This window comes from Canis lupus, chromosome X (assembly GCF_011100685.1).
Source record: "Canis lupus familiaris isolate Mischka breed German Shepherd chromosome X, alternate assembly UU_Cfam_GSD_1.0, whole genome shotgun sequence".
In the NCBI taxonomy this organism is placed as follows: domain Eukaryota; kingdom Metazoa; phylum Chordata; class Mammalia; order Carnivora; family Canidae; genus Canis; species Canis lupus.
Window position 1 is genome coordinate 80,740,602 of NC_049260.1, and position 27,342 is coordinate 80,767,943.

The following is a 27,342-nucleotide window of genomic DNA, read 5'->3' on the forward strand; positions in this document are numbered from 1 at the left end:
CTCCTTTCTAAAAGAGCCACGGGTGCTTCTCCCCTCCCTCATCCTGCGACGTTTTGGGAACCATGGCGACCAAAGCTGTCGCCCCCCCCCCCTTTCTTCCCCTGGCGACCCTGCTGGCACCAGGTGGGAGGATCTGCTACGTAACCGCGCGTGTGACTGCCTAGTAACAGTGCCTGCGAGTTGGAAGCGCGCGGAGAGAGGGGTGGGGCGAGAGAGCTGACGACGGCTCGCGGAACGTCTTTGCAGCCTCGCTTCGGAGGCGGAGCCTCGTCAGTCAGCGGGAGCAGAGTAGCGAGCATTGCCTGAGCGCGCCGTTTCGTAGTCCTCAGCCTTGGACCCGGCAGACTAGCTTTGGGTAGTGAAGAGAGTACGCAGCTACCCCCACCATGTCTGGTGAGTTAGGTCAGCCTCAGGCCGGCCCCTCACATGCTGGGCTGGATTTTCCGAATCCTGACAGAAATCGGGCTGGGGTCCCCGGAGGCGTGATCCGAAGGGCCGGGAGCCAGGGGCGCAGGTCCTGGATCCAGAAGGTTCTTGAGCAGATAACCGACTCCCCCCTGCAGTGGGTCACCCCGTCGGAGGTGGTACCTGTCGCTGTGCTGGCCGTCCAGAGGTACCTGTTAGAGGATGAGCCACGCGACACCATACCCAAACCTCCCCTTTACTGCTATGATGTGACGATTTCGGACGGGGTGTACCAGGAGAAGTGCTACCTGGACCCCAGCCTGAACTTCCTCGTATATAAAAATATCCTCAAGGTGGGCATAGAAATGAAAATTTCCAGGGTCTCGTGTCTTTACAACGAGAAAAGGTTAGGCCAGGGGATCCTGTGCATAGATAACGTCCACTGTGGGGAGGCCTTAGAGGCTATTTCTTTAGAAACTCCATTCAGAAATAGTGCGCACGAGGAGGTACCGGAGAGGCCTTTAAGAGGCGGGAAGAGTCATTACCTGGCCCTGTGGAATAACGAAGATCCGTATGGAGATATTTGGCTAACCAACAAGCAACCCGAGGAACACAATTTCAACAGTAAGTAATTGGAGGGAATTGCGGAGGGGTTAAAAAAATAGTTTTTGGGAGGTAATGACGGAGGGGTTAAAAAATTAGTTAATGGGAAGGGAAACGAGGATGCTTTGGTATTGTTTATTTCAAGCCGTGAGTGGCAATAAACAAATGCTCTTGAATGTCGAATTGGCGCTCGCTTAATGAAATTTGCACAGCCCGTGTCTTGCTTTGATTATTCCAGTGGCCATCAGGAAGTGTCTGAATACATCTCAGATTTAATCTGGTATACATACTGTGTGTGCGTTTGCCCACGGTGGAATCATCTTCTTTTCGTTCCCCTTCTAGTTGTGGAAATAGTACTTTCTGTGTTGCTTTGCGAGTGTATAGATTTGAATTCGGCATAAAAATCGTTCAAAAAAGGATGCTCCGTGATTTATTCCTTAATAATTCGCATTAATGAAACGCCATTTTTATGTCTTTGAGTGTAGCAGTTATGTAAATATTGCTTTTTTGAATGTGTGATTTTTGTGGGCAGGCTTGGAATTTTCATTTTTATGTTTCTTATTATGTATCACAGACAATACTAACCTGAGAAGTTTAATTCTCCTGTACCAGAAGTAGGAAGTTAATCTGAAAATGCCTGTTCGTCATCAGCAACTGCTGTCCAATATATTTTATCAGAGATGGAAGGGGAATGATAGTACTACAGGCATGTAAGCATGTGCAATGGGGACCAAATAAAATGCAAAGAAAATAAAAGCGAAAGTCCTAGAGGAAGAAAGATGATAATTTTCTACATTTACTGCTTTTCAGGGTTTTTTTCTCTTTTTACATTGCAGTCATAATATTAGCTCATATATAATCTTGGTATGACGTGTATCAGCAACAGGCTTGAAACTGAAAAGACAACTGGATCAAAAATATACAATTAAAGTAATATCCAGATATAGGGAAAAAATGTTGTAGAAAGGTGTGGAAAAGGTTGATTTAAATAACTTAAGTTTTAAAAGCAAGATAGCCATTTCAGGGATGAAATAATGGAATGATTTTTATCTCAAGCATGGAATAAAGCAGTACTGCATTACTACTCTTAAGTGTTCATCATTTTTATTTTTAGGATTGGATACATAAATGAAAAATTGATATCTAGAAGAATTAAGAGGGGAATAATAATTTATAAAAATATATTTCATTTTTCTGACTATGAAAGTAGTATTTATTCATTATTAAAAACATATTTTTATTACAAAAGGCAATGTCCAGGTGCTAAAAAATCCAAGCTATGTATTTAAATTATATTGTTGGCTAGCAAGAAAAAGAGCATTACAGACTGAAAAGCAAATACTTATTGAACACCTACTGTGGGCAAGATAATATTAAAAGCACTTTATTTGTGCTTTTAAAGCACATAAACATAAGAAAGTATATTGTATTAAAAAATGTAAGACCCAAATATAGTAGAATTTTGATGACAAAATCTAGAAGTAGGTATATATTGGTGTTCTTTCAGGTTTGCTGTATGTTTGAAATTTTTAATAATAAAATGTTGGGGTGGAGTGAAAGACCCCTTTACCCCCTCCTATGCTTTCAACTTTCCTCTCAAAACTCCAAACGTTCAGCAGTTTGGTGTGTATCCCTGAAAAAAAAATTCTGTGGCATGGCATGATTTGCTGTTTACGCTTATCTCAAGCATCTTTAATATACTTCTGCACATATTTCCACAGCATGGGTGTACCCATGTATCAATTTTAGGCAATTACTGGTTTTTCAGTTTAGATCCCGCACTGAACATCGTTAGGACATACACATACTTGTGGATTGTATTCAGGAATTTCTGTTAAATGGATAGATAGATCCCTAGAAGTGAAATTGCCCGGTTAAAGAGTATTTAAATTTTTTGTTTTATTGGATATTGACTAATAATCTTCTGAAAAGGTTTTACTAATTTACATTCCCATTACTCCATATCATACTGATTTTAAATTATATCTTTTGAATTTTCTGATTTCTTTGCTAATGACTATTGAGTATTTGGTATATATTGCAAATTACATTTTCACACTCTCTTTTCCCTTAACTTGGTTTATGGCCCATTATGGGCTTTCCAAAACTTTTCTCTTAAGACATGATCTGTACAATGTGTTAAAGTCTTAAAAATATAGCTTGAAATACAAAAAGAAATACACCTTAAAAATATTAAACCATCCCCCCAGTTCAAGATACAAAGCATTTTAAGCACCTCAGAAGTCTCCCTAATGCCCTCTCCTGGTCAATATCCGACTCCAAAGGCAACCAATATTGTGATCTCAAAGACAGCTTTTCAAAATGGAAGTTAGGTCATGCCATACTCCTGTCTGAATCTCACCAGTGGCTCTCCATTGCACTTAGAGACAATCCGGACCTCCTATCAGGATGCGCAAGGCCCTGTGATGTGGGCACACTTTCTTTAAATAGCCAGATAGTACATCTTTTTGCCTTTGTCAGACATGTAGCCTCCATTCACAGCTATTCAACTTGGCCAGAGTATAGCTAAAGCAGCCATAGGCAGTATGTAAATGAATAGGTTTGGCTGTTTTATAGAATTTTATTTACAAAACCTGGCAGCAAGCCAGATTTAGCTCAGGGGCTATATAGTTTGCAGACCCCTGCCCTATGGCATCCCCTTGTGTCTTTAACCCCTCTCCACCATTTGATTTCCAAAATACCGGTCCTTTTTCATCTTAAACCTCCTTGCTCTTTCCTGCCTCTAGTATGATGTTCCTGCTTTTTCCTCTTTCTGGAAAGTTCCTTCCCATCTTCAGGTTTCAACTCAAATATATAAAACATGTTAGAAAAGAGCTGTTTATGGGGGATCCATGGGTGGCTCAGCAGTTTAGCGCCTGCCTTCGGCCCAGGGCGTGATCCTGGAGCCCTGGGATCAAGTCCCACATCAGGTTCCCTGCATGGAGCTGCCTTCTCCCTCTCCCTCTGCCTGTGTCTCTGCCTCTCTCTCCTCTCCCTCTCTGTCTCTCATGAATAAATAAATAAAAATCTAAAAAGAAGAGAAAAGAGCTGCTTAAATATGTATTCCCTCCCCATTTATTTTTATTACATCACTGTGGAAATGGTCTTCATAGAATAAATAACACTCTGAAATTATTATTTATCTTGTTTTCTTTTTCCTGCCACTGATTTCTAAGATCCATGAGGGCAAGGAGTCTGTTTTTTTCACTGCTGTGGGGCATTTTTCCTATACCCAGAACAGTGTCTGCCATGTGGTAGGCATTCAATAACGGTTTATTGAATAATAAACATAAGAAATGCATAAAATAAGTTACATTAATGGATTTTCTAACATTGAACCACTTCTATATCTCTACTTGGTCATGGTTGTTATATTTACCTCTGTATATTTAAGGTGAATTTGTTCCATGGATTTTATTTTTTTAGGGGGCTTACTTTTTTTAAAAAGGATTTTATTTATTTATTCATAAGAGACACAGAGAGAGAGGCAAAGAGAAAAGCAGGCTCCATGCAGGAAACACAATGTGGGACTCGATCCCAGGACTCCGGGATCATGTGCTGCGCCAAAGGCAGACGCTCAACTGTTGAGCCACCTAGCCGTCCCTAGGGGGCTTACTATTTTAACCTGACATTGATATCAGATTAATTAATATTAGCCTAGTAGAATTAGTTGGGAAATTTGCCTGTTTTTCTGTACTTACAGACATCATTTATTCATTGAAGGTTTGGTAGAATTTATTTTTTTCTTTTTGTTTTTTTAAATTTTTATTTATTTATGATAGTCACAGAGAGAGAGAGAGAGGCAGAGACACAGGCAGAGGGAGAAGCAGGCTCCATGCACCGGGAGCCCGACGTGGGATTCGATCCTGGGTCTCCAGGATCGCGCCCTGGGCCAAAGGCAGGCACTAAACCGCTGAGCCACCCAGGGATCCCGGTTTGGTAGAATTTAACCAAAAAACTATTTGAACCTAGGGCCTTGGGCCAGGATTGGGGGTTGAGAGAATGAATCCTTTTCAATTTCTCATAGAAAAAATGATGAGGGCAGCCCTGGTAGCTCAGCGGTTTAGTGCTGCCTTCAGCCCAGGACCTGATCCTGGAGACCTGGGATCGAGTCCCACGTCAGGCTCCCTGCATGGAGCCTGCTTCTGTCTCTGCCTGTGTCTCTGCCTCTCTCTCTCTCTCTCTGGAATAAATAAAATACTTAAAAAAAAGAAAAGAAAAAGTGATAAAATCAATAACACTTCTTGAGTCCATTTTGAGAGTTGATATTTTACTAGGAAATTTCATCTCACTTAGATCTCAGATTTGTATGCAGTAATCTCTATTTTTAAATTTTAGTCTATATTTTAAAAATATTTTAGTCTTGTTTCATCCCTTTTACATTTCTAATGTTTATGTGCTTACCCTTTTTTATGGTCCGCCTTGCCAGAGGCTTATCTGCTTTATTAGTATTTAAAAAAAGACTTGGCTTTACTAATTAAGTCAATGTTGGGGAGATGTTTTCTACTTTATTAACACTATCATCTTTTTTTAAAAAAGATTGTATTTATTCACGAGAGGCAAAGAGAGGAGAGAGAGAGAGAGAGAGGCACAGAGACACAGGCAGGGGGAGAAGCAGGCCCCATGCTGGGAACCCAACGTGGGACTCCATCCCGGGTCTCCAGGATCACACCCTGGGCTGAAGGTGGCACTAAACTGCTGAGCCACACGGGCTGCCCTTTTAATTTTTTTTATTTCCTTTGTTCATTTTTTTTTTGTACTACCTTCTTGAGTTGAATGCTTAGTTCACTTAGTTCCTTGTTTCTTTCTTCCAAAAGCTTTTAAAATTCCAAAATTTCCCATGGATACTGCTTTGGCTGCTTACACCAGGTTTTGAAGTATAGAGATTTTATTTTTACTCATTTCTCATATTTTCTGATTTTAAATTTGAGTTTCTCTTTAACCCTCAAAATTTTAGAAAAAGCTTACTTATTAGATATGAAGTCTATTATAACAAGTTTTAAATTTTTTTAAAGATTTTATTTATTTATTTTGAGAGCGTGTGTGTGTGTGTGTGTGTGTGTGCACAAGTGGTGGGGTGGGAGGGGCAGAGGGAGAGGAAGAAGCAGACTCCCTGCTGAGCAGGGAATCTTGATCCCAGGACCCCAGATCACCACCTGAGTCAAAGGCAGATGCTTAATCGAGTCACCCAGGTGCCCCTATAACAAGTTTTAAATTTTTAATTAAAATATTCCATATTCTTATTTTAAAATCTATTTTTATTTGCCCATTTCTCTGAGAGGAATATTGGCTTTTCTTTATGACAGTGGTTTTGTTCATTTCTCCTTTTATTTCTAAAAGTTTATTTAAATGTTACTATAAAGTGTAGGTATCTTTCTCCATCCCTTTATTTCTATTTTGTTTTACATTTGTCATTTTAAAGAAATATATAGCTAAGATTTTCGCTTTTTGACCCACACCAATTCTTTTTAAGAGATTAATTTAATCCAATTAAATTTAAAGTTATTAATGATGTTTTTGTATCTGTTCTTACAGAAATACTTTGTTTACTATATGCCATGCTTTATTTTTTTTTACTTTTCCAAGATTCCAAGATTTAAATTCTTTTTTTCTTCTAGTGCTTTTAGAAGTTATACATTAATGTGTATTCTCCTAAAGGTTACTCTTAATGTTTTAACAAAATTATTAAGCTTTGATTTTTGTGTCAATCTCCAGAATTATTCACAATTTATAAGATCTTCCTCTTGAACAATACAAGATATTTAGGACTCTACTTGGCCACGATGCAATTTGGCATGTTGCTGTATTGGATTTGAAAGTATTTGATTAAGGATATTTGCCATCGTGAATGATTTGGATTTATAGATTTTTTTTCCCTTTGTACTACTTTTGTCATAATTTTCCAGGATTTATCTGTGTTTATAAAATGAATTGTTAGAACCTGGTGCCATTTTTGGAGGTCATTATTTGTGAGCTTTTTCACTTTCTTCCACAGTTATTGACCTATCATTCCAGTTTTCTTCAGCTCCTAAAGGCAATATTGATAATTCATATTTTCCTAGGAGATTATCAATTTCACTGATATTTTCAAACTTAGTGATATATAATCATATATAATAATATTTTTCTCTAGGTTTATAGTTGATCACATTTCAAACATCTTTTTCTGTCTTCACAGTTGCACTTGTCAGAGGTCTACCTTTTCATTAAATTTTCCAAGGAATTGTATTTAATGGTTCTATGTTTTTCTAATACATTATTTTTAGCTCTTATCTTTATTCCTTTTTGCATTCTTTGGGTTTATTCTTTTGCAGTAGTTTTCATTGTGTGGTTCAAGGACCTCTAGAAGTGTTCCCAAGACCTTTTCAAGGGATTCACATCAAAACTATTTTCATAATAATAATACTAAGACTTCATTTGCCTTTTATTACTTTAATTCCCTGAAAATATACAGTGCAGTCTTCCAGAGGCTACAGAACATCTAACACCGAATTGGACTGAATGCCAAAGAAAAATGAGTATCCACCTGTCTTCTATTAAGCTAGACACTAAAAAAAATTTATAAAAATGCAAACCAGTGCCACTCCTCTCACTAAATTTTTTATTTTGGAAATATATATATATTACATATAAGTAAAGGGACCAGTTTTCAATCGGGTAATTAGGGATAACATCACTGAGAAAGTGACCTTTGAGCAAAACTTGAAGGAGAGGAGGAGGGAAGTCACTCTGGTATCTAAGAAGACATTCCAGACAGAGGGAACAGCAAGTGCAAAGGCCCTGGTATCGGACTATGTCTGGCATGTTTGGGAAATACAGAACTTACACATATGAAACTACAGTGAGGGCAATACAGAAAAATGTAATAAAACCATTCCATAAATTAAATATGCAAGTGCTTGGTAGTGGGAAAATACTCCATGGCATTGAGGTTTTCCCACAAAATTTCTTAAGGGAGATGAATTTATTGAAGTGTCATTAACATATGGTGTTATATTGGTTTCAGGTGTACAATATAATGATTTAACTATACAATTTATTTCTCAGTGCTCATCAGAATATGTGTTCTCTTAATCCCTTTTATCTATTTTACCCATCCCTCTACCTAGGGGGAGATGAGTTTAGATCCAAGTCTTTCAGGAAGTAATCATCCAGTTTGACAAGGCAGAGGGCAGTCAAAATAGAATAGTATGTTAGTTAATATAGATATTTACCTTCGTTCCAGGCACATAGTAAGGTGTGTGTGTGAATATATATATATGTATGTGTGTGTATATATATATATATATATATATATGGTATTTTTTATTATAAGGTGTGTGTGTGAATATATATATATGTATGTGTGTATATATATATATATATATATATATATATATATATATATGGTATTTTTTTAGAGAAAAGAGAATGCACGCACATGAGAGAGTTGGGGGGACAGTAGGAAGGGAGAGAGAGAATCTTAAGCCAGTTAAGCAGGCTTCATGCCCAGCACCCCTGAGATCATGACCTGAGCTGAAATCAAGAGTTGGCTGCTTAACTGACTGAGCTACCCAGGCACCCCTACATATTAGCTATTATTATTAAGGATGGCACGTACTAATAAGTTTTGTATGTGAGAAGTATATAGACTGGCTATATACTGGTAAGAAGGATTTGCTTTGGGGATGATCTGGATACTATTTAACTATTAAAACAATTTTAAATTACCATGACATATTAAGTAGGATTTTTTTATATTCTATTTTTTTTATTCTAGATACCAAAATAATTTCCCTTTCTCACCTTGAAATGACCTGGGCTAACAGAAGGAATTTTCCTGCATTGCTTGTGAGAATCTTGCATAAATCAAAACTGCGATACTATGGAAAACCTGATAAAAAGATGATTGAGCCATACCAGGTATAAGTAATGACAAGATTCTACATGTTAATGAAATGGTTATAGATTATAGCTTACAGACTTGACTCCATATTGGGATAATTTATGTTCAAATAATATTTTATAAGTTTAATAAATTTTAAAATGTGCATAAATGCATATTTCAAGGTATTTTTCTATGTAATTTCTTATACTGTGTTGGTACCTTTTAGTTCCCTGATTCAGCTGGTCTCCTCACACTTTTTATGTATCTTCAACCTTTTCTTCTCTACTGTGTTTTCTGCACCAGCATATAGACATACTCTACTCTCTAATTTTAAAAAAAGAAAAAAATCTCCTTTGACCCCAGGACTCCTCTATTCCCTCTCTTCTCTTCTGGCAAGCTCCTTGAAGAAGTAGTCTCTACTAGATGTTTTCACTTTCTTACCTCCCATTTACTTTTCAACACAATTAGTTTGACTTTTTTTCTTCAGCTGGTCACTCACTAGAGACCCCTAGAGACCTTCTGATTGTCAAATCTAGCTGATACTTTTCTGTTATCTTGACTCTCTGTGTCATATAATGCTAATGAGAACTACCTTCTTGATTTCTGTCCTGTTTGGTTGTTTTTTTTACTTAACATTTCACCATATTTTCACATGTTATCAAGAATTATTTTAGGAGTCTTTTAAGCTTTCATTATAACAGTTATACATACTTTGAGGGAATTTGGGAAATGCAGAGAGCTATATAAATAAAGCTGATAAATAATATCACCCCAAATTCTACCAGAGCCACTATTAATATTAAAGTGTTATATTCCCTTTTTTGTATGTATATATCATGTCTACATACATTCATAGCGTATATATGCATATATCTATGTCCTATGTATGTTACATATATCACATCTGTATGTATATATGTGCATATCATATTGCATGACTATGTCATATATTAAATTATCTTACAAAATGGAAATCATATTGTATGTACAATTTTGTGGGGCTTGGGGGATTTTTTTAAAAGATATTATTCATTTATTTGAGAGAGAGAGAGCAGAGTTGGGGGAGAGAGAAAGCGGACTCCCCACTGGTCAGGGAGCCTGATGTGGGACTCATTCCCAGGACCCAGGAACCCAGGACCATGGCCTGAGCCACTTAACAGACTGAGCCACCCAGGTGTCCCTTGTACATACAATTTTGTATTACTTAACATTTCCTTAAGTATTTTCTGTTACTAAAAATCCTTCATTCATAAATTTCAATAGCTGCAGATTGTATCATAACTCATTCAGTCATTTCCCTATAGTTTTGCTTTCTCATTCTTTTTTTTTTTTGCTTTCTCATTCTTAAAATTGAAATTCCCTGTAGATAAAAGTAACAAATATGCATATGCTTTTTCACTCTTTTTTTTCTAGACATTTTTGGAAGTTGCTGACAGTTCAGGCACGGTGTCAGTGATTATGTGGAATGCCCTGTGTCCTGAGTGGTATAAAAGTTTGAGGGTTGGTTTAGTCCTTCTGCTTCAGGATTATTCTGTTAAAAAGAGTTATCCATTCAGGATGCAGCCTCTCCCTGTGGATCCGCAGATCAAACTAATTTCTACAATGGGTTAAGTATTCAATAAATGTATTGTTCTATGGCTTTTTGTTTGTATAAATTTGCAAAATACCATACCAGCCAAAGACTCTTAAAAATTGCCAAATCTGTTAGAACCTGGTAAACCTTTAAATTCCTTTATCTTTAAAAATTTTAAGCGCTCACTAAATATTGCATTTATTAAGAAGAAATAATGTGAGATATTTATTGTTGTTTAATGATGAGCTCCAACTTAGGATGTACTTATTTTTGTTTTATGTTTTGTCTTACAATACTAAATTAATGACTTTAATATACTTTTCTGTTACTATAAGATGCTATTCAAAAGGCTTTTGTTAGCATTTTATTTTGGAATAATTTCAAACTTGGGTAAAAGTTGAAAGAATAATACAAAGAACTCCCATATACCCTCTACATGGATTCAGCAGTTGTTAATATTTACCTTTACTTTATCATTTCCCACATTCTATATTTGTCCTCTGAAACATCTGAGAGTAAGTGGCAGCCATCACACATCACCCTTTACCTCAGAACACTTCAGTAATATTTCAATGTGTATTTCTTTTTAAAAATATTTTATTTATTTATTCATGAGATACACAGAGAGAGAGGGAGAGGCAGAGACATAGACAAAGGAAGAAGCAGGCTCCCTGCAGGGAGTCCCATGTGGGACTCGATCCCATGACCGCAGGATCATGACCTGAGCCAAAGGCAGACACTCAACTGCTGACCCACTCAGGCATCCCTCAGTGTGTATTTCTGAGAGCAAAAACATTCTATTCTATAATCACAGTACAGTTAACAAAATCAGGAAATTTAAAATTGACAGATTGCTGATATCTAACCTGTAGTCAATATTCAGATGCAATTGAATTCCTGCAGTTTTGAAAAGGCTTTTCCTAATTAGCATTGAAATCAAAGTTTTGACATCTTGGTATCATCCTAAGTAGTTTGGGGGCATTAAAATTATTAAGTGATTGCTTTCAGATGTGACCATTTTTTGCCTCTCCATTTTGCAAAATTGCAGATCATACCACTCAACAAGTTTAAGTATTGTTTTGGGCTCATACAGTTTTTTTTACTAGACCTGTATTTCTATGTATTCTAAATTCTCTACTAATAAATTAAGCTTAATTACTTGGACAATATGCAAATAACATAGCCTTTGTCAACTGTTTTCTTAAATATATGTTGATTTAGGAAAAGCTCATGTGACTCTTTATTAAAACCTTAAAGATTTGGTGGACATCAGTCATGTCTTGCTGGATGAACAAGTTATGACCTAGTAGTTTGGTACAATTAGTCCACTATCTCATTGCTATTTATTATAGAAAGATGAGAAATTAAGCTGATAACTGATGTTGGGACTTACTTGAGAAAATACAGTAAAAACTGGCAAAAAATAAGCTAATTTGCAACATGTATCATTACGTCTGTCAATTTGTAAATTCTTTCCACAACCAAGCATATCTAGGTGAAAAATTAATAAAAATTGAGACATTTGTCAATAACAGATAAGGTAGGTAAATTTATTGATGCCACATAATAAATCACTGGCATAGTACGAAGTCAAACCTAGTTCTTCTGATATCGAACCTAGCGTTCTTTTCATGAGGTACACTGTTTTCCTGGTGTAAAGAGAATTAATTTAAATCACAATTTTACATGGCTGTGGATAAATCTAGAAATATGTCTGGTACTAATAGCTGTTTCTAAACCTTAAAAACATGGAAAGTAGAACAATAGACAGCATGTAGTCAATAGATAAACAACTACTAAAACTTAACACAAATTGAATCAAGCAGTATGCTACCTCTGCTATATAGAACTACAGTGCCAGATTTTCATAATAGAAACTCTCCTTAAGATATGAGAGGCTGTCTGTACTTTCAGGAAAATAATTGCAAATACAGAATTTTTTTTATTTTTTTAAAGATTATTTATTTATTTATTTATTTATTCATTCATTCATGATAGACACAGAGAGAGGGGCAGAGACACAGGAGGAGGGAGAAGCAGGCTCCATGCCGGGAGCCTAACACAGGACTCGATCCCGGGACTCCTGGATCATGCCTTGGACCAAAGGCAGGCGCTAAACCGCTGAGCCACCCAGGGATCCCCAGAAATTATTTTTTAAAATGAGAGGCTTTGATGAGAATATACTGAAAATGTTTCTGTTAGTCTTTAAAACAGTTTTACTTTTTATCAGTGTTAGCATCAGTCCACCCCATACCATTTTGATTAGTAAGAGGATTTTTTCTCTTTATCAAGGGACATAGAGCTATTTCTACAAAGGCAATGTAATACCTGTCATAAATACACAGCTCTGCCTTTACAGAGTGAAAGCAAACAGAGATAATATGTAAAGAATGGGCATGGCTGTGTTATAGTAGAACTTTACTTACAAAAACAAGCAACCATCTGCAGGCTATAGTTTGCTGAGCCTACACATATATTGCAGATCTCAACCCTGGCTGGACATCAGTATCACTTGGGGAGCCTGAAAGAACCATAGGCATACAAGGTTCAGAGATACTGATTTAATTACTCTGAGGAGGGAACCAAGACATTGGTGCATCTTTAAAACTCCTCAGGTGATTCTAATGTACAGCTAGAATTGAGAACTGCTCATTTATGACCTTTATTTTTTTTTCATTTATGACCTTTAAAAAGCTCAGATGGATTAATGATCTTTTGGAGAGAAACGAAGACAGTTTTGTAAACCATGCTAGACACAGGAGTTACAAAGTAATACAGAGTTCTACCCTTAAAAAACTGGTCTAACAGAGTAATATATTACACTGTCTGTTAACTAACCAGAATTTAAATAAAAACTTGAAAAAATTAGTTTAATGGTACAGATCAGTAAAATCAATGGATTATAATAAAATAAAAATTAATGACAGTAAACATTAAGAAGATATGATGAACATAAGGGGAGAGAAAATAAAAATGCAGTTGACGAAAAAAATGAATGGTCAGGAGGGTGGGAGAATGGGTTGGGTAGGAGAAAATGTGAGTGGGGGTTACAATAACAGGGTAGTTTAAATGTTATGAATAGGATAAATGAGAAATGAGTATATATTGGGGGCCAGGGTTGGTCAGTAGGGGAAGAAACGTTTGTGGTACCATCACTGCCTTCTAGGTGTTCATGTTGAAAGACAAACTATTAGAGTAATTGATCTTTATTTATTTTTTCATATTTATATGTGTAGTTCCCAGTTATAGACACAAAGACACGTAATTTTTTTGAAGACCAAATAAATGGAAGCCTATAAAGGTGAAATTTCTCTTGTATGTCCTATGTTTATAGGACATATTTGCTGGTAATACATGATTTTTATGTTGCCATTTTGCATATCATTCTGTACTACCTTTTATTGAATAGTATTCAACTAGCATACGCAAATAAACATTTTTAAATCTTGAGATTTTTCAGACTGTATTGTATAATACCTATTGAGATAGTAGCATAAAGTGTTTGGGGTTTTGGTGGGAAGGAGCTATTTATTTCATTCAAAATCCTAGCATTTTGGAGATGGAAGGGAATTTAAATATAATCAAGTGACTATGTGAAAGTGTTCTGTGAAATGCAAGCTATTTTGTAGGTGCAAGGTAATATCATGGAATATAAACTTTCCTCACTTGTATATGAAAAGGCTGAAACTCATAAAAGTAAAGTGAATTTTCTAGTCACATGGCTGCTAATAGGAAGGATGAGAAATCAGGTACGTCATCTTGTTTTGTTAGAGAGAGCACACTCTCATGTTGAGAAGTGTGGGGAGGAGCAGAGGGAAGGGAAAGAGAGAATTCCCAGCAGGCTCCATGCCCAGAGCAGAGCCTGATGCATGACTTGATCCCAGGACCCTAAGATCATGACCCAAGCCAAAATCAAGAGCTGGACACCCAACCGACTGAACCACCCAGGCGCCCTATCATCATCCTGTTTTAATCTTTGTTTGTTAAACATCAAGTTCTTAGAAAATATTACCTACGGCATAAAAGAAAATGGAAAGCCAAGAAAGCGGGATGCCTGGGTGGCTCAGTAGTTTAGCTCCTGCCTTTGGCCCAGGGTGTGATCCCGGAGTCCTGGAATCGAGTCCTGTATCAGGCTCCCTGCATGGAGCCTGCTTCTCCCTCTGCCTATGTCTCTGCCTCTCTCTGTGTATGTCTCTCGTGAATAAATAAATAAAATCTTAAAAAAGAGAGAGAAATCCCAGATAGCTCTATAACTACTAAAGAAATTGAATCAAAGGTTTAAAATCTTTTCACCAAGGAAATACCAGGTATATATCATTTTATGAGGCAAATTCTACCAAAAATTCAAGGAATATATCATTCTAAAACTATTCCAGAGAATAAACTAAGAGGGCATACTTTCCGACTTACTCTTTGCTACCAATATAACCTTCACAATCAAAACCAAAGAGGGCAGCCTGGGTGACTCAGTGATTTAGTGCCTGCCTTCAGCCCAGGGCGTGATCCTGGAGACTCGGGATCAAGTCCCACATTGGGCTCCCTGCATGGAGCCTGCTTCTCCCTCTGCCTGTGTCTCTGCCTCTCTCTCTCTCTCTCTCTCTCTCTCTCTCGAATAAATAAAATCTCCAAAAAAAACAAGAATAGTATGAAAGGGAAAAATTAAAGGCTAGCTTCAGCTGTGAAAATATATACAGATATTCTAAATAGAATAGCAAATTGAATTCAGTTATATGTAAAAAATGATCACATACAATGACTAAATTGCATGGTCTCCAGCAATGCAAATTTGATTTTACATATGAAAAGCTATAATGTCACTCATTACATTAACAGATTAAAGAAGAAAATGGTCATCCTAATAGAGGCAAAAGAGGCATTTACTGAAATTTTACATCCATTCATAAATTTAAAAAAGAAAATAGCAAGAGAAGGAATGTTCCTTAACCTGATAAAGGGTGTTAACAAAACAAAACAACAAACATCTCTAAGGAAAATTCAGTAACATTTTTTAAGATGGAGAACATGGATATCTCCTATTCCTATTTTTATTTAATGTTATACTAACTGCTCTAGCCAGTGTGAGAACAAAATGCATTAAAATCATAAGGACTTTATTTTTTAAGATTTTATTTATTTATTTTAGAAAGAGAACACACAAGGAGAGGGGAGAGGGGGAGTATCCCAAGTAGACTCTGTATTAAGGGCAGAGCCCAACATGGGGCTCAATCTCATGACGCTGAGATGATGACTTGAGCCGAAAGCAAGAGTCAGACACTTAACTGACTGAGCCACCCAAATGCCCCCAAATCATAAGGATTTTAAAGAAAAACACAAAGCTGTAATTCACAAATTAGATTTTCTACAAAGAAAATCAAAATAATACAAATTAAAAATAATAAGACATTGGTACAGCTAGCTATAAGACCAATATACAAAAGTAAATAGATTTTGTATACTGCAGTAACAGAAATTATGATTTTATTTTATTTATTTTTTTTCAGAAATTATGATTTTAAAAATGTAACTTACCTGTCAATAACTATAAGTTATCTAGAAATAAATCTAATAGAAAATATGTAAGACCTGTTTGGAGAAGATTATAATACTTTATTGAAAGACATTTCAGAATCTCTAAATAAGTGGAGAAATATCCTATGTTCCCAGGTAGGAAGTTAGTCTCAATTTTATAAGTATGTCAAGTACTCCTAAACTGATCTGCAGATTCAGTGCTATTCTGTAAGATTTTTTTTCTGGAGCCGACAAACTGATTCTAAAATTTATATGGAGACACATAATTATTAAGAATAGTCCAGACAATTCTGAAGAAAAATAATAGGGGGTTGCAGAGGGAGTGAAGACTTTGTCCTACAAATGTCATGGGTTAGTTTTTTAAGATTTTTTTAAATTTCCTGATTCATGAGAGAGAGAGGCAGAGACAGGCAGAGGGAGAAGCAGGCTCCCTGTGGGGAGCCCAGTGTGGGACTCGATCCCAGGACCCTGGGATCACAACCTGAGCCAAAGGGAGACGCTCAACCACTGAGCCACCTAGGTGCCTCTGTCATGAGTTATTGCAAAGAATTTATGGCCATGTATTATTGGTATAGGAATAGACAAACTGACCAGCAAATCACAGTACAGTCAAGAAATAACCCTAAACACAAAATTTTGATATGACAGATGTGCTATACAGATCATCAAGGAAGGAAGAACTATTTGGTAAATAGTATTGGAACAAATAAGCATATATTTGAGAAAAAAATGACATCATATCTCTATCTCGTACCGTATAAAGAGTCAATTCCAGATATAGCAAATGTAAAAGGCAAAACTTTTAGAAGAACTTATAAGAAATATGCATTTGACCTTGGGATAAGGAAGGATTTCTTGATAGGACACAGGAAATATCATTTATAAATGAATGACTAATAAACCCAACTACATTGAAATTCATCAAAAGACACTGTAAAAAAGAATGAAAAGCAATTGACACATGAGTGTATATATTTACAATAATCAACAAAGTATTAGTATCTAGTATATATAAAAATTCCTTCAAATAAAAAGTCCAATAGAAAAGTGGGCAAAAGACACAGCATGTATTTCACAAAAGAAGATGCATGAAAAAAAGAAGATGCATGAGAGGCGGCTCGGTGGTGCAGTTGGTTAAGCGTCCAACTCTTGATTTTGGCCCAGGGCATGGTCTCAGGGTCATGAGATCAAGCCCTGCTTTGGGCTCCATGCTTAGTGCAGAGTCATCTTAAGACTCCCTCTCCCACTGCTCCCTTCCCTCCCCCACTCTAACATAAATAAAACAAATCTTTAAAAATAAAAAAAAATTAAAAGAGGGTGCATGAATGAATCGTGAGTATATGAAATGCCATTCAACATAATTAGTAATAAAGGTAGTACAAAATAAGACCACAACATACTGTCATTTTGTGTCACTAAATTGACAAAAACTAACTTTGATAGTAGCAAAATTTGGAGAGAATGCTGATCAATGGGAATTCTTACACATTACTGGTAGAACTATAAATAGGTTAATTACTTGAAAGTAGTTTGGAATTAGCCTGTAGAGTGGCACTTTTGCACGTTTTACAATCCAGGGTTTCCCTCTGTATAATACCCTAGAAAATGAATGCCTGTGTGCACAAGGAGACATGTACAAAAAAGTTCATAGTGACACTTTTTGTAACAGCAAAAACAGGAAATAATCCAGATGTCCATCAATGCGATAGTGGGTAAACAGAATTGTAATATATCAACACCCTGGAACATTATTCAGCAATGATAACAAGAAAAAAAAGCACTACATGCAGCTACATGGAGAAATTTTAGGATCATAATGTTAAGTGAAAAAAGTAGCCCTAGAATACTGAATATGGTATGAGTTCATCCATATAAAGTTAAAAAACAAAACCAAACAGTATTTTGTTTGGACAAAAACATATAAATGATAAAAACCTTTCTTTTAATTAAGAAAATGATAAAATACAAAATCTAAGAACCGTCTAACCTTTGGTGGAGAGATGATAAGTAGATACATTAATGTAGGAATAAGTAGAAGAAAGCTACTGATAATAGTCTGGTTCTTAGAGTTAGTGGTGGGTTCAAAAAAGTTCAGTTTAATATTTTGCCATGTAATTTGTACCCATGTATATTATTTTATCTGTATTAAATGTCATATATTAAAGTAATATATTTGTTTTTCAGAAATCTGCCTGAATCTTCGAGATCCTCCAACTAACATAATTATCATTCCAGAGAAGCAGGTGAAACCTGAATGGAGATTGCCAAAATTAAATCACCGCTTTATCACAAGGTAGAATGCTCATGTAAAATACCTTAAACATTCATTTTTAACATTAGCCACCAAAATGGTATTATTATTGCTCAAAATCTACCCCAATTATGCTGTATCAATTATATAAAGATATATTTTCACAGCCATAATTTTAGAATGTTTTTTCACTGTTTAAAGATACAATTTAACAATTTTGCTTTTTTTAGGTCAGAACTGGATGATATGCCAGAAAATCATATCTGTGATGTTATTGGCATTTTAGTTTTTGTAGGAAGGGTCCAGCGGTCAAAAAAGAAAGGTAAGCTTTTAAAATAGAAAGCCATAAAATATATTTCAGTGAATAGTCCTGCGTTCATTTATGCATAAGTATTTACTTTCATTTATTCTAATATCCTACCCATATAGAAAACCGTGAAGATTTTTGGTCGTATCGCTGGATTCACATTGCTGATGGCACTTCAGAACAACCATTTATAGTAGAGCTGTTTTCTACATCTCAGCCAGAAATCTTTGAAAATATTTACCCAAGTACTCAATCCAGTATTTGCGATTTTTTTTTACTTTTGGAAGGGGAGGGGGTGCATGAACTTAAAATGTTACAGTGTACTGACTTACAGAGTGGCATGATACTGAATCAGCAAATTTAAGCGGTATGATAGCATGTTTACATTTTTTCTGTAATAATATTGTATTTGGTATTACAGCTATCACCACCTCTGGTTGTCTATTCAGAATTAATTTGGGATTGAAACTAGTTTTTCAGAAAACAGATGCTCTTATCAATTCTCATTATTAGCATTTCAGGCATCAAACCTTAACATTCAGTGAAACTAAAACATAGGCAGTCAGTTCCCTTTGTATCCATTTCAAAATTGACTAAGTAGACTGCAAAAAAGGATAATGAAAACTTTACTAATGTAGAATTGATTGGTAGAGGATTGACAGACTGTGTAACTAAATAATGACAGTGATAGTATGATTTCATTTGAGTATTGAATCAATATTACATTGGTGATGTTCAACCAGCTGGGCAATATTTTAGTTACTTTGTAATTGACCTCCCCCCCTTGCATTTATTCAGACATAGAGGCATTTTCTTCCACTAATTTTATTCATTTGAAAACCTTTAAAAAAAGAAAAGAAAAGAAAACCTTTAGGTCTGCCTTACTATATATTTTATACAAGTTAGTCTTCAGATCTATTATGATAAGAAAAAAGTATATTTAATTCTTTTTAACAACTTCAGTGAATTTTTCCTTATATCAACTTGTAGCATAAAACTATTATAGCTTAGTGTGCTATTTTACTATTTTTCAAATGATTATATGAATAAAATACTGATATTTAAATGTTTGCCAACATTGGGAATACTCCCAATCTTGACCATATGTAATTTTTAAAATCAGCAACAAGGTAAAAATTGTAGAACATCAGGATACTTACAGACCATGTAAAGAGCTGTTGTGCCACCCCTTTATTAGTTATTGCAAAACAGCATTCCACACCATTCAGATATCACCTTATTAGACTGTATCGTCTGCTTGTGAGATTAAAATTTTATAATATATCTGAACGGAAGTAAACCTCACCCAACTATTGAGGGAGAGGGCAGAAAGAGTTTTGCCCCAAACCACGGCATGGGCTTCCAAGGCGAGTGGGGCTATGATTTTTCATGTAACTTCTCTCAGAGCATAAATGATTGATAGTGATGACTTTTGATGATAATTCCATTACTTCGTTTTAGGTGGGTTTTACGGCCAAGGCCGTCTCTCTTTGTAGCCACTTCAAACAACAAGCTGACACAAGTTTTAGATAATTTTTTCACAGAGACATTGCCAAGTATACATGTTCTGTTTCTTCGGACAATGTGAAATACATCTTTCAAAGAAAGATTTATACGGACCCTGGTGAGATTTATTCTAGTATAGTAGTTGACAGCAGTCACAATTTATGTTCATATTTTGGCCAAAGTGAAAAAATTATCAAATGAATAGTGAGTATTAAGGGGGCTTCAGGCCTATGAATGGGAACATGACCAAGTGTCTTCTGGGATAATATCAGAATCCTTTGGTAGTAGGGTATCTTTTTTACTTTTGATTAAGGAAAGTGAAAAACTAAGAACTAATATTGAGTGTTTATTATTTATCAGATATTCATAAACGTTATGTCATTTTGTACTCCTAGTTGCCTTCTTAAAAGTTGATGTTTTTACAGATTTACAGGTGAGGAAACAAAGATCCAGAGGAGTTAAGTAATTTCTTGGATGTCAAACAGCTAGAAGGTGTCAGGTCGGAATGTCTGATTTTTAACAGTCATGAAATGAGAATTAGAAGTTTCTTTAATATTCCTTATCAACGTCTTCAACCATGAATAATGACATATTTGTACAGTTTTTGAAATAAAGGAATGGTAATGTAAATTAAGAATTATCCTTAGTCATTTCAACGGATTTCCTTTATTTTTGTTGCTATAAAATAAAGAATTAGGAAATGTTAGATATAGTAAGTGAATGTATACTTATTATCATACTCTAGGGAAATATTTATCTCAAATGAGAACTTACCATTATTGTGAGATTACAAGTATTTACATTTATTCCTTCATTTCCTAGTTCAAAAGACCATAACTGTTTTGGCATGTCAATGAGTTAAAATTTAAAGACTGTTGTTGGCTTAATGAAACTTTACCTAACTAATTGATAGATGGTTGAAAACAGTTCAACCAGGTGAATAGAAAAGAAAGAGTTGTATAAGCCCTGTCATGGATCCTTAAAGTCCAATTAAGATAAACACATGTAAAAGCAAATTCAACTTAATAGTGTATACTTCTATCTGGTGGGAGTCAGAGTAATTCAGTGATCAGTGTTAGATTGGGTTAATCAATAAAAACATCCTGGAGAAACTAAGCTTTTATTCTCTGTAGGAAATGTCTGTTCACACTCAGCTGTATGCCTGATTAGAAAGACTTGCAGTCTTCAACTGTACAGCAGGCAGTAACTTCAGTTAGGTGCAGCGATTGTACTTTCTGAAGGAAAAGTGAGTGTTAGATCCTTTATCTAAAGGAAAAGCTAGGTGTTGGATCCTTGTTTCTCCAAGTGTGGTCAAAGGATTGGCAAACTAGTACCATCTAAGGCTTATTAAGAAGTAAAGGATCTCAGGCCCCATTCTCTAACTACTGAATCTGTATTTGCACTTTAACAATTGTCCCAGGTGAGTTCTATGTTCATTAAACTTTGAGAAGCACTGTGTTTGATCTTGATCTTGGTATGCCCTCTTCAAATGGCAGAAGTTCTTTCATAACGGTTTTCATTTTCTACAGTGACATATTTCGTGTGTACACAGTTGAAAGTTGTCAGGAATGATGCTCAAGTACCTAAACTACTTTACCTGACCACTACAAATGAGAGTCGAGTGTTTATTACTGGTGAGCCATTTCTTTGAATATACTTTATTGGAGATGTAATATATTTTCTATTCATTAAATTACCTTTTGCATTACAACATTCAACCACAAGATAGCTTTATTATGACCTCCTTCATTGCTATAAGAATGTTTGAACAAAGAATATTTAGCCTATGAAATGTATTGCTTCTAGATTATTTATGACCAAAGCAATGATTTTGTGACTCAATGGAGAATTGCATTGATGTCCTTTGGTTAACTTTAATTCCTACGTGATGTAAGGTAATAATCATAAATTACTTTGATAGATTGAAGACTTTAGGTCCTATATCACAATATGGATATGATTAACAATATTTTTAAATACTAACTAAAAATGTGCATCAGATTTTGGTTCCTGATCTCAATATTTTACTTATATAGTAAGAAGAGCCTCATTAGTTATCTACAAGCACATTATTTTTCTCTGTTCTTTCTGGTAACGGGGTCAAAACAATGAAGATAAAAGTTTGCAGATGAATGAAGAAAGGGTGTGGAGTGGTATATCCACTTAAATACTACCATGTTGATAATCAAGAAATTTGTCAATAGAAGAGTCCTAGGAAGGATGTAACACACATCTTGGTCAATACTTCGTTTTATAAATACTAACAATATCAGATGTAAATGGCACTGTTAAATATGTTTTAAGAACATGGATTTAAATGCTGAGCTGTATTATAGGCGATTCAGTTCAAACATGATGCCATACCTTTAGGTTAATACATGATTTAAAAATCAATTTTGCAAGAAGATACCAACCATTTTGATAGAAAACTCCAGAAGATTAATTTTCTTTTCATTTTTACCTTTCAGTATCCTGTAGACAGCTACAGTTTAGCCCACTTAAACTCTAATATGTCTGATTTCCTTCTCGACATAGGATTGGTTTACTGTCTTTGATAATTTTTGTATATACATTAAATGTAATCTGTCACACAGTGAATAAATGAACTTCTTTTCTTGGTGACATAGGAGGCTATTTTGATATTAAACTGTTTCTATACAAAAAAATCCATACAGTTTATTACAGTGAGTTCTCTCTCTCTCTCTCTCTCTCTCTCTCTCTTTGGTTTTACTCTTTTTGCAAAAAGGTCATAGAGGCCAGCCATATACCAACGACACCAAGGTAAAAAACTTTATTCATTGGATTAAAACAAGGACCGATTCTGAGGAAGTGAAGAACACTGTTATTGGTGGATATTACCCCTATCCACCAGTGCCAGAGACATTTTCGAAGTATAGTAGTTCTGTCAAAGGTACTAATGTAATTACTAGTTATGTATGATATGTTTATGTACTGTATGGGTGATATATATCATGAGCTAACGTGTAGCAACACTCACCGATAAAAACTTTGTCTTTATAAAGATCTAAAATTACGTGTCATGCCTCCTAAATGTTAGTATTTGGATTTTGTTAGACTAGAAGAAGGGAGAACATAGATGATCACTAACTGGACATCATATCTTGATCTGATGTTACTGAGATTAAATCTGACATTAGTAGATCCCAACTCCTATGACATTACATTCAGAGACTAAAGATATCAAGGAGGTACTGGGTCATTTGAAATCAAGATACTGACACTATATTATGCTACTCTTGTGGGATTATATATATTGGATATTACACAATTGAGCGCTACCTTTAAATATAAATGACACCAAAATAAATGAGATGTAGAATAAGTACTGATGTGAGGCCTAACATTAACTTATTTTAGAATTAAGATATGATGGTTGAAGAATTTAATATAAGTATATTCTTTTTTTAAAAAAAAAAAGCTGTGGGTTAATTGCATGGTTTTGGGGTAAAAACCAGAAACTTTGAAACACTGACCTACCACCATCTAAATATTGGCATCTTCTTGTACTTCATAATACCAGCAATATGTAGTATGTGGTCATATATATTAAAATATGTGTTTCTGTGCAGTGGCTAAGCAACACTTTATAGTTTGAAATATGATGTGTAAATTACAGGTGACCCTTGAACAACACAGCTTTGAACTATATGTTTCAATAAATATATATAGGGTACTGTAAATATATTTTCTTATGATTTTCTTAACGTTTTCTTTTCTCGAGATTAGTGTAAGAATATAGGATATAATATATATACGTAATATGTGGTAATCAACTGTTTATATTGTCCATAATGCTTCTGATCAACGGTAGGCTATTAGTAAAGTTCTTGGGGAGTCAAAAGTCATACATGGATTTCCGACTGCAAGGGGTTTGTTGCCCCTAACCCCCCTGTTGTTCAGCGGTCAACTGTACATCCAATATGCAAAATTTCTGTTTCAATTTAAGACTCCAGACTAGAGGACTGTAGCCTAACTTAACTGATAAATATATTCTGCCTATTTTACAAAAACGACAAGGGGATGATGCCAAGCATAAACCTAAGTTTCACAAATTCAAGTTATGTAGCAAGCTTATGATTTCATGTTGTGAAATGACATTGCAAATCTAATTCTTATTTTTATCATTTCAGTTCTTAAAACTTACAATTTCCCTGGAATTATTCTTTTGCAGTTGAGTCGCTCTTGACAGCTATAAGTGAAGTGAGGAAGGAGATTGAAGACTTGCAGTATAGGGAACAAAAGCGCATTGCCATTCAGGGGATAATTACTGTTATAAAGTATATCCCCCATGCCAGTGCAAGTGAAAATGCCTCAACATCAGAAACACTTCGGGTATGGTGCCAGAGAATTAATAATATATCTCTGAATGCACTGTGATCATAATTACAATTGATACCTTGTACATGTTATTCAGAACTCATTTGTATTGCCGCTTAATGGTGAAAACCTCAGAGGAAAAAAAGATTTATGTTTTTCATTTGTTTCCTTTTTCTGTCATTTATTTTGAAGCAGGCTGGGCTGAAGGTCACAGCCTCTGATATTCCCCAAGGCTTTCAAAATTTGGTGTCTTGTTTTTGCTTTCTGCATAATTTGAGCCTGTTGTGATTTTTTTACTTACATACCCAGGTGGTATATATGTTTATATTTTCTCCATTCCTTTTCTCCAGGCCAGAACTATACGAACACTTCTGACAGTGTGGTAGTTTCACCTAGATTTTTTAAGATGTAGCAATGACTCTTGGAGGATAAAAGCTCTCATAGAAAAGACCACTACTGGAATCTAGGCACAATCAAGACAAATTTTTTTTTCGTGCATTTTTCCTTTGAAAAAATTATTTCTAAGATTTCTGTTCATATGAAAATAAGCATGTAATCCAACTTTTCAGTTCTACTAGTATAAGAAGGACTTTCGTTTATCTCCCTTAAAAATATTTTAATACCAGATGCATTAGTATAAATATAATTCTATCTATAAATCAGCTTTAAAAAGCACTTTTATGATTGCAAAAATGTTATAACTCTTAAGATTATGAAAAATGGATAAACTAAAATTATAGTCTTTTAAGAAAAATAATTTTTGTGCATTTGTTTAAAATGTCTTCTCTAAATTTTTGGTTTTAGAGCACTAACCAACCCTCAACATCCCAAGCAGCTAGAAGAGAAAATCAAAGTCAGGAAAGAGATAATAACAAACGGCATCAAGATGATGATCCTGTGAGCTCTCAGTGTTTTCAAACTACCTATACAAGTTTGAGCCCTACCAAGAAGAAAAGAATTCTGCAAGGGCCATATGCCAAACTGTAAGTCATTTGTATTAAGTATACACATAGCATATTAATCGTTTTCTTTCTATCCTGTAAAAATGACCAATTCTACTAGAAGCAGTATTAGTTTTCTATGCTGCTAAATTCCAAGATCAGAGTATTGGCACAGCGGGTTCCTTCTGAGAACTACGAGGCAGAATCCCTTCCATGCCTCTCCCCTAGCTTCTTGTGGTTTGTGGCAATCTTTGGCATTCCTTGTCTTCTAGAAGCATCATTTCAATCTCTGCCTTAATATTCACATGACATTTTCTCTTTATGCATACCTGTGTTCAAATTTTCCCTTCCTATGAGGACAGCAGCCATATTAAGTTAGGGACCTACTCTGGAGTACTGCTCTACTCCAGTAAGACCTCGTCTCAATGAAATATGTCTTAAGTGACCATCCAAATAAGTCTGATTCTGAGGGTTATTGAAGAGGTAATTGGTTATATACTGGTAGTCCTATTGACATTTAGTAGGGACATGATTCAGCCCATAACAGTCTGCGATCTAGCCCCTAAAAATTCATGTCCTTCTCACAAGTAAAATACGTTGAACCCATCAGAACATCCCAGAAAGTGTTAACATCAACTCTAATCCAAACTGTTATCTGAACATTATCTAAATCATATTTGGTTGAAATGCAGCGTGATTCATCCTGGGGCAAAATTCTTTACATGTATGAACCTGTAACATTAGACCTGTTATCTTTCCAAAACACAATGATGGGACAGAAATAGAATAAGCATTCTTATTTTGAAAGGGAGAAATTAGAAAGCAAGGGTATCATGGGTCAAAAGCAAGTTCAAAACCTAGCAGGACCAGTTCCATTTGATGTCCAGATCATGTGATTGAACTTATTCTTCAGCCTCCCTCTCTGTAATAGTATTTCAACCTTTGAATCATATGCTTGATGTATCTGATAACAGTTCCCATCTTCAAGGTGTCTAGTGGCTCACTGTGAGTTACCTCATTAGCATAATGAAGGCACTCCTGTTACTGTGGAAATTTGAGAGTTTTTGAACCAGGAAACAGATAAAGACGATATGTTCTTTATTGTTCCATAGTTCTTAAGTTCAGCTGTTTTGTTTTTCCGCTCTAGAAAGCCCATCTGATTCTTTTGTTTGTTTTCTTTCTTTTTTTAAATTTTTTATTGGAGTCCAATGTGCCAACATATAGCATAACACCCAGTGCCCATCCCGCCAAGTGCCCCCCTCATTGCCCATCACCCAGTCACCCCAACTCCCGGCCCACCTCCCCTTCCACTACCCCTTGTTCATTTCCCAGAGTTAGGTGTCTCTCATGTTTTGTCACCCTCATTGATATTTTCACTCATTTTCTCTCCGTTCCCTTTATTCCCTTTAACTAATTTTTATATTCCCCAAATGAATGAGACCATATAATGTTAGTCCTTTTCCGATTGACTTATTTCACTCAGCATAATACCCTCCAGGTCCCTCCACGTCGAAGCAAATAGTGAGTATTTGTCATTTCTAATGACTGAGAAATATTCCCTTGTATACATAGACCACGTCTTCTTTATCCACTCATCTTTCGATGGACACCGAGGCTCCTTCCACATTTGGGCTATTGTGGACATTGCTACTATAAACATTGGGGTGCAGGTGTCCCAGCGTTTCACTGCATCTGTATCTTTGGGGTGAATCCACAGCAGGGCAATTGCTGGGTCGTAGGGCAGATCTATTTTTAACTCTTTGAGGAACCTCCACACAGTTTTCCAGGGTGGCTGCACCAGTTCACATTCCCACCAACAGAGCAAGAGGGTTCCCATTTCTCCACATCCCCTCCAACATTTGTTGTTTCCTGCCTTGTTAGTTTTCCCCATTCTCACTGGTGTGAGGTGGTATCTCATTGTGGTTTTGATTTGTATTTCCCTGATGGCAAGTGATGCAGAGCATTTTCTCATGTGCATGTTGGCCATGTCTATGTCTTCCTCTGTGAGATTTCTGTTCATGT

The 27,342-nt window shown here is 35.7% G+C and overlaps 1 protein-coding gene across 2 annotated transcripts in view; it reads left to right on the forward strand.

Annotated features, from left to right (window-relative positions):
- Positions 1-221: 221 nt before the first annotated feature.
- The window catches only part of RADX (RPA1 related single stranded DNA binding protein, X-linked), an 88,447-nt gene continuing 61,326 nt past the window's right edge, over positions 222-27,342 (forward strand). Inside the window, exons 1-10 of one of the 2 annotated variants that reach the window (XM_038587989.1) lie at positions 222-1,029; positions 8,768-8,910; positions 10,289-10,481; positions 18,162-18,270; positions 18,459-18,550; positions 18,658-18,792; positions 21,571-21,675; positions 22,788-22,952; positions 24,234-24,394; positions 25,184-25,362. In XM_038587989.1, the coding sequence (XP_038443917.1) occupies positions 387-1,029; positions 8,768-8,910; positions 10,289-10,481; positions 18,162-18,270; positions 18,459-18,550; positions 18,658-18,792; positions 21,571-21,675; positions 22,788-22,952; positions 24,234-24,394; positions 25,184-25,362 (1,925 nt within the window). In that variant the 5' untranslated portion in view covers positions 222-386. The remainder of the gene's footprint in view (positions 1,030-8,767; positions 8,911-10,288; positions 10,482-18,161; positions 18,271-18,458; positions 18,551-18,657; positions 18,793-21,570; positions 21,676-22,787; positions 22,953-24,233; positions 24,395-25,183; positions 25,363-27,342) is intronic. The other variant, XM_038587990.1, reaches the window with a different exon arrangement.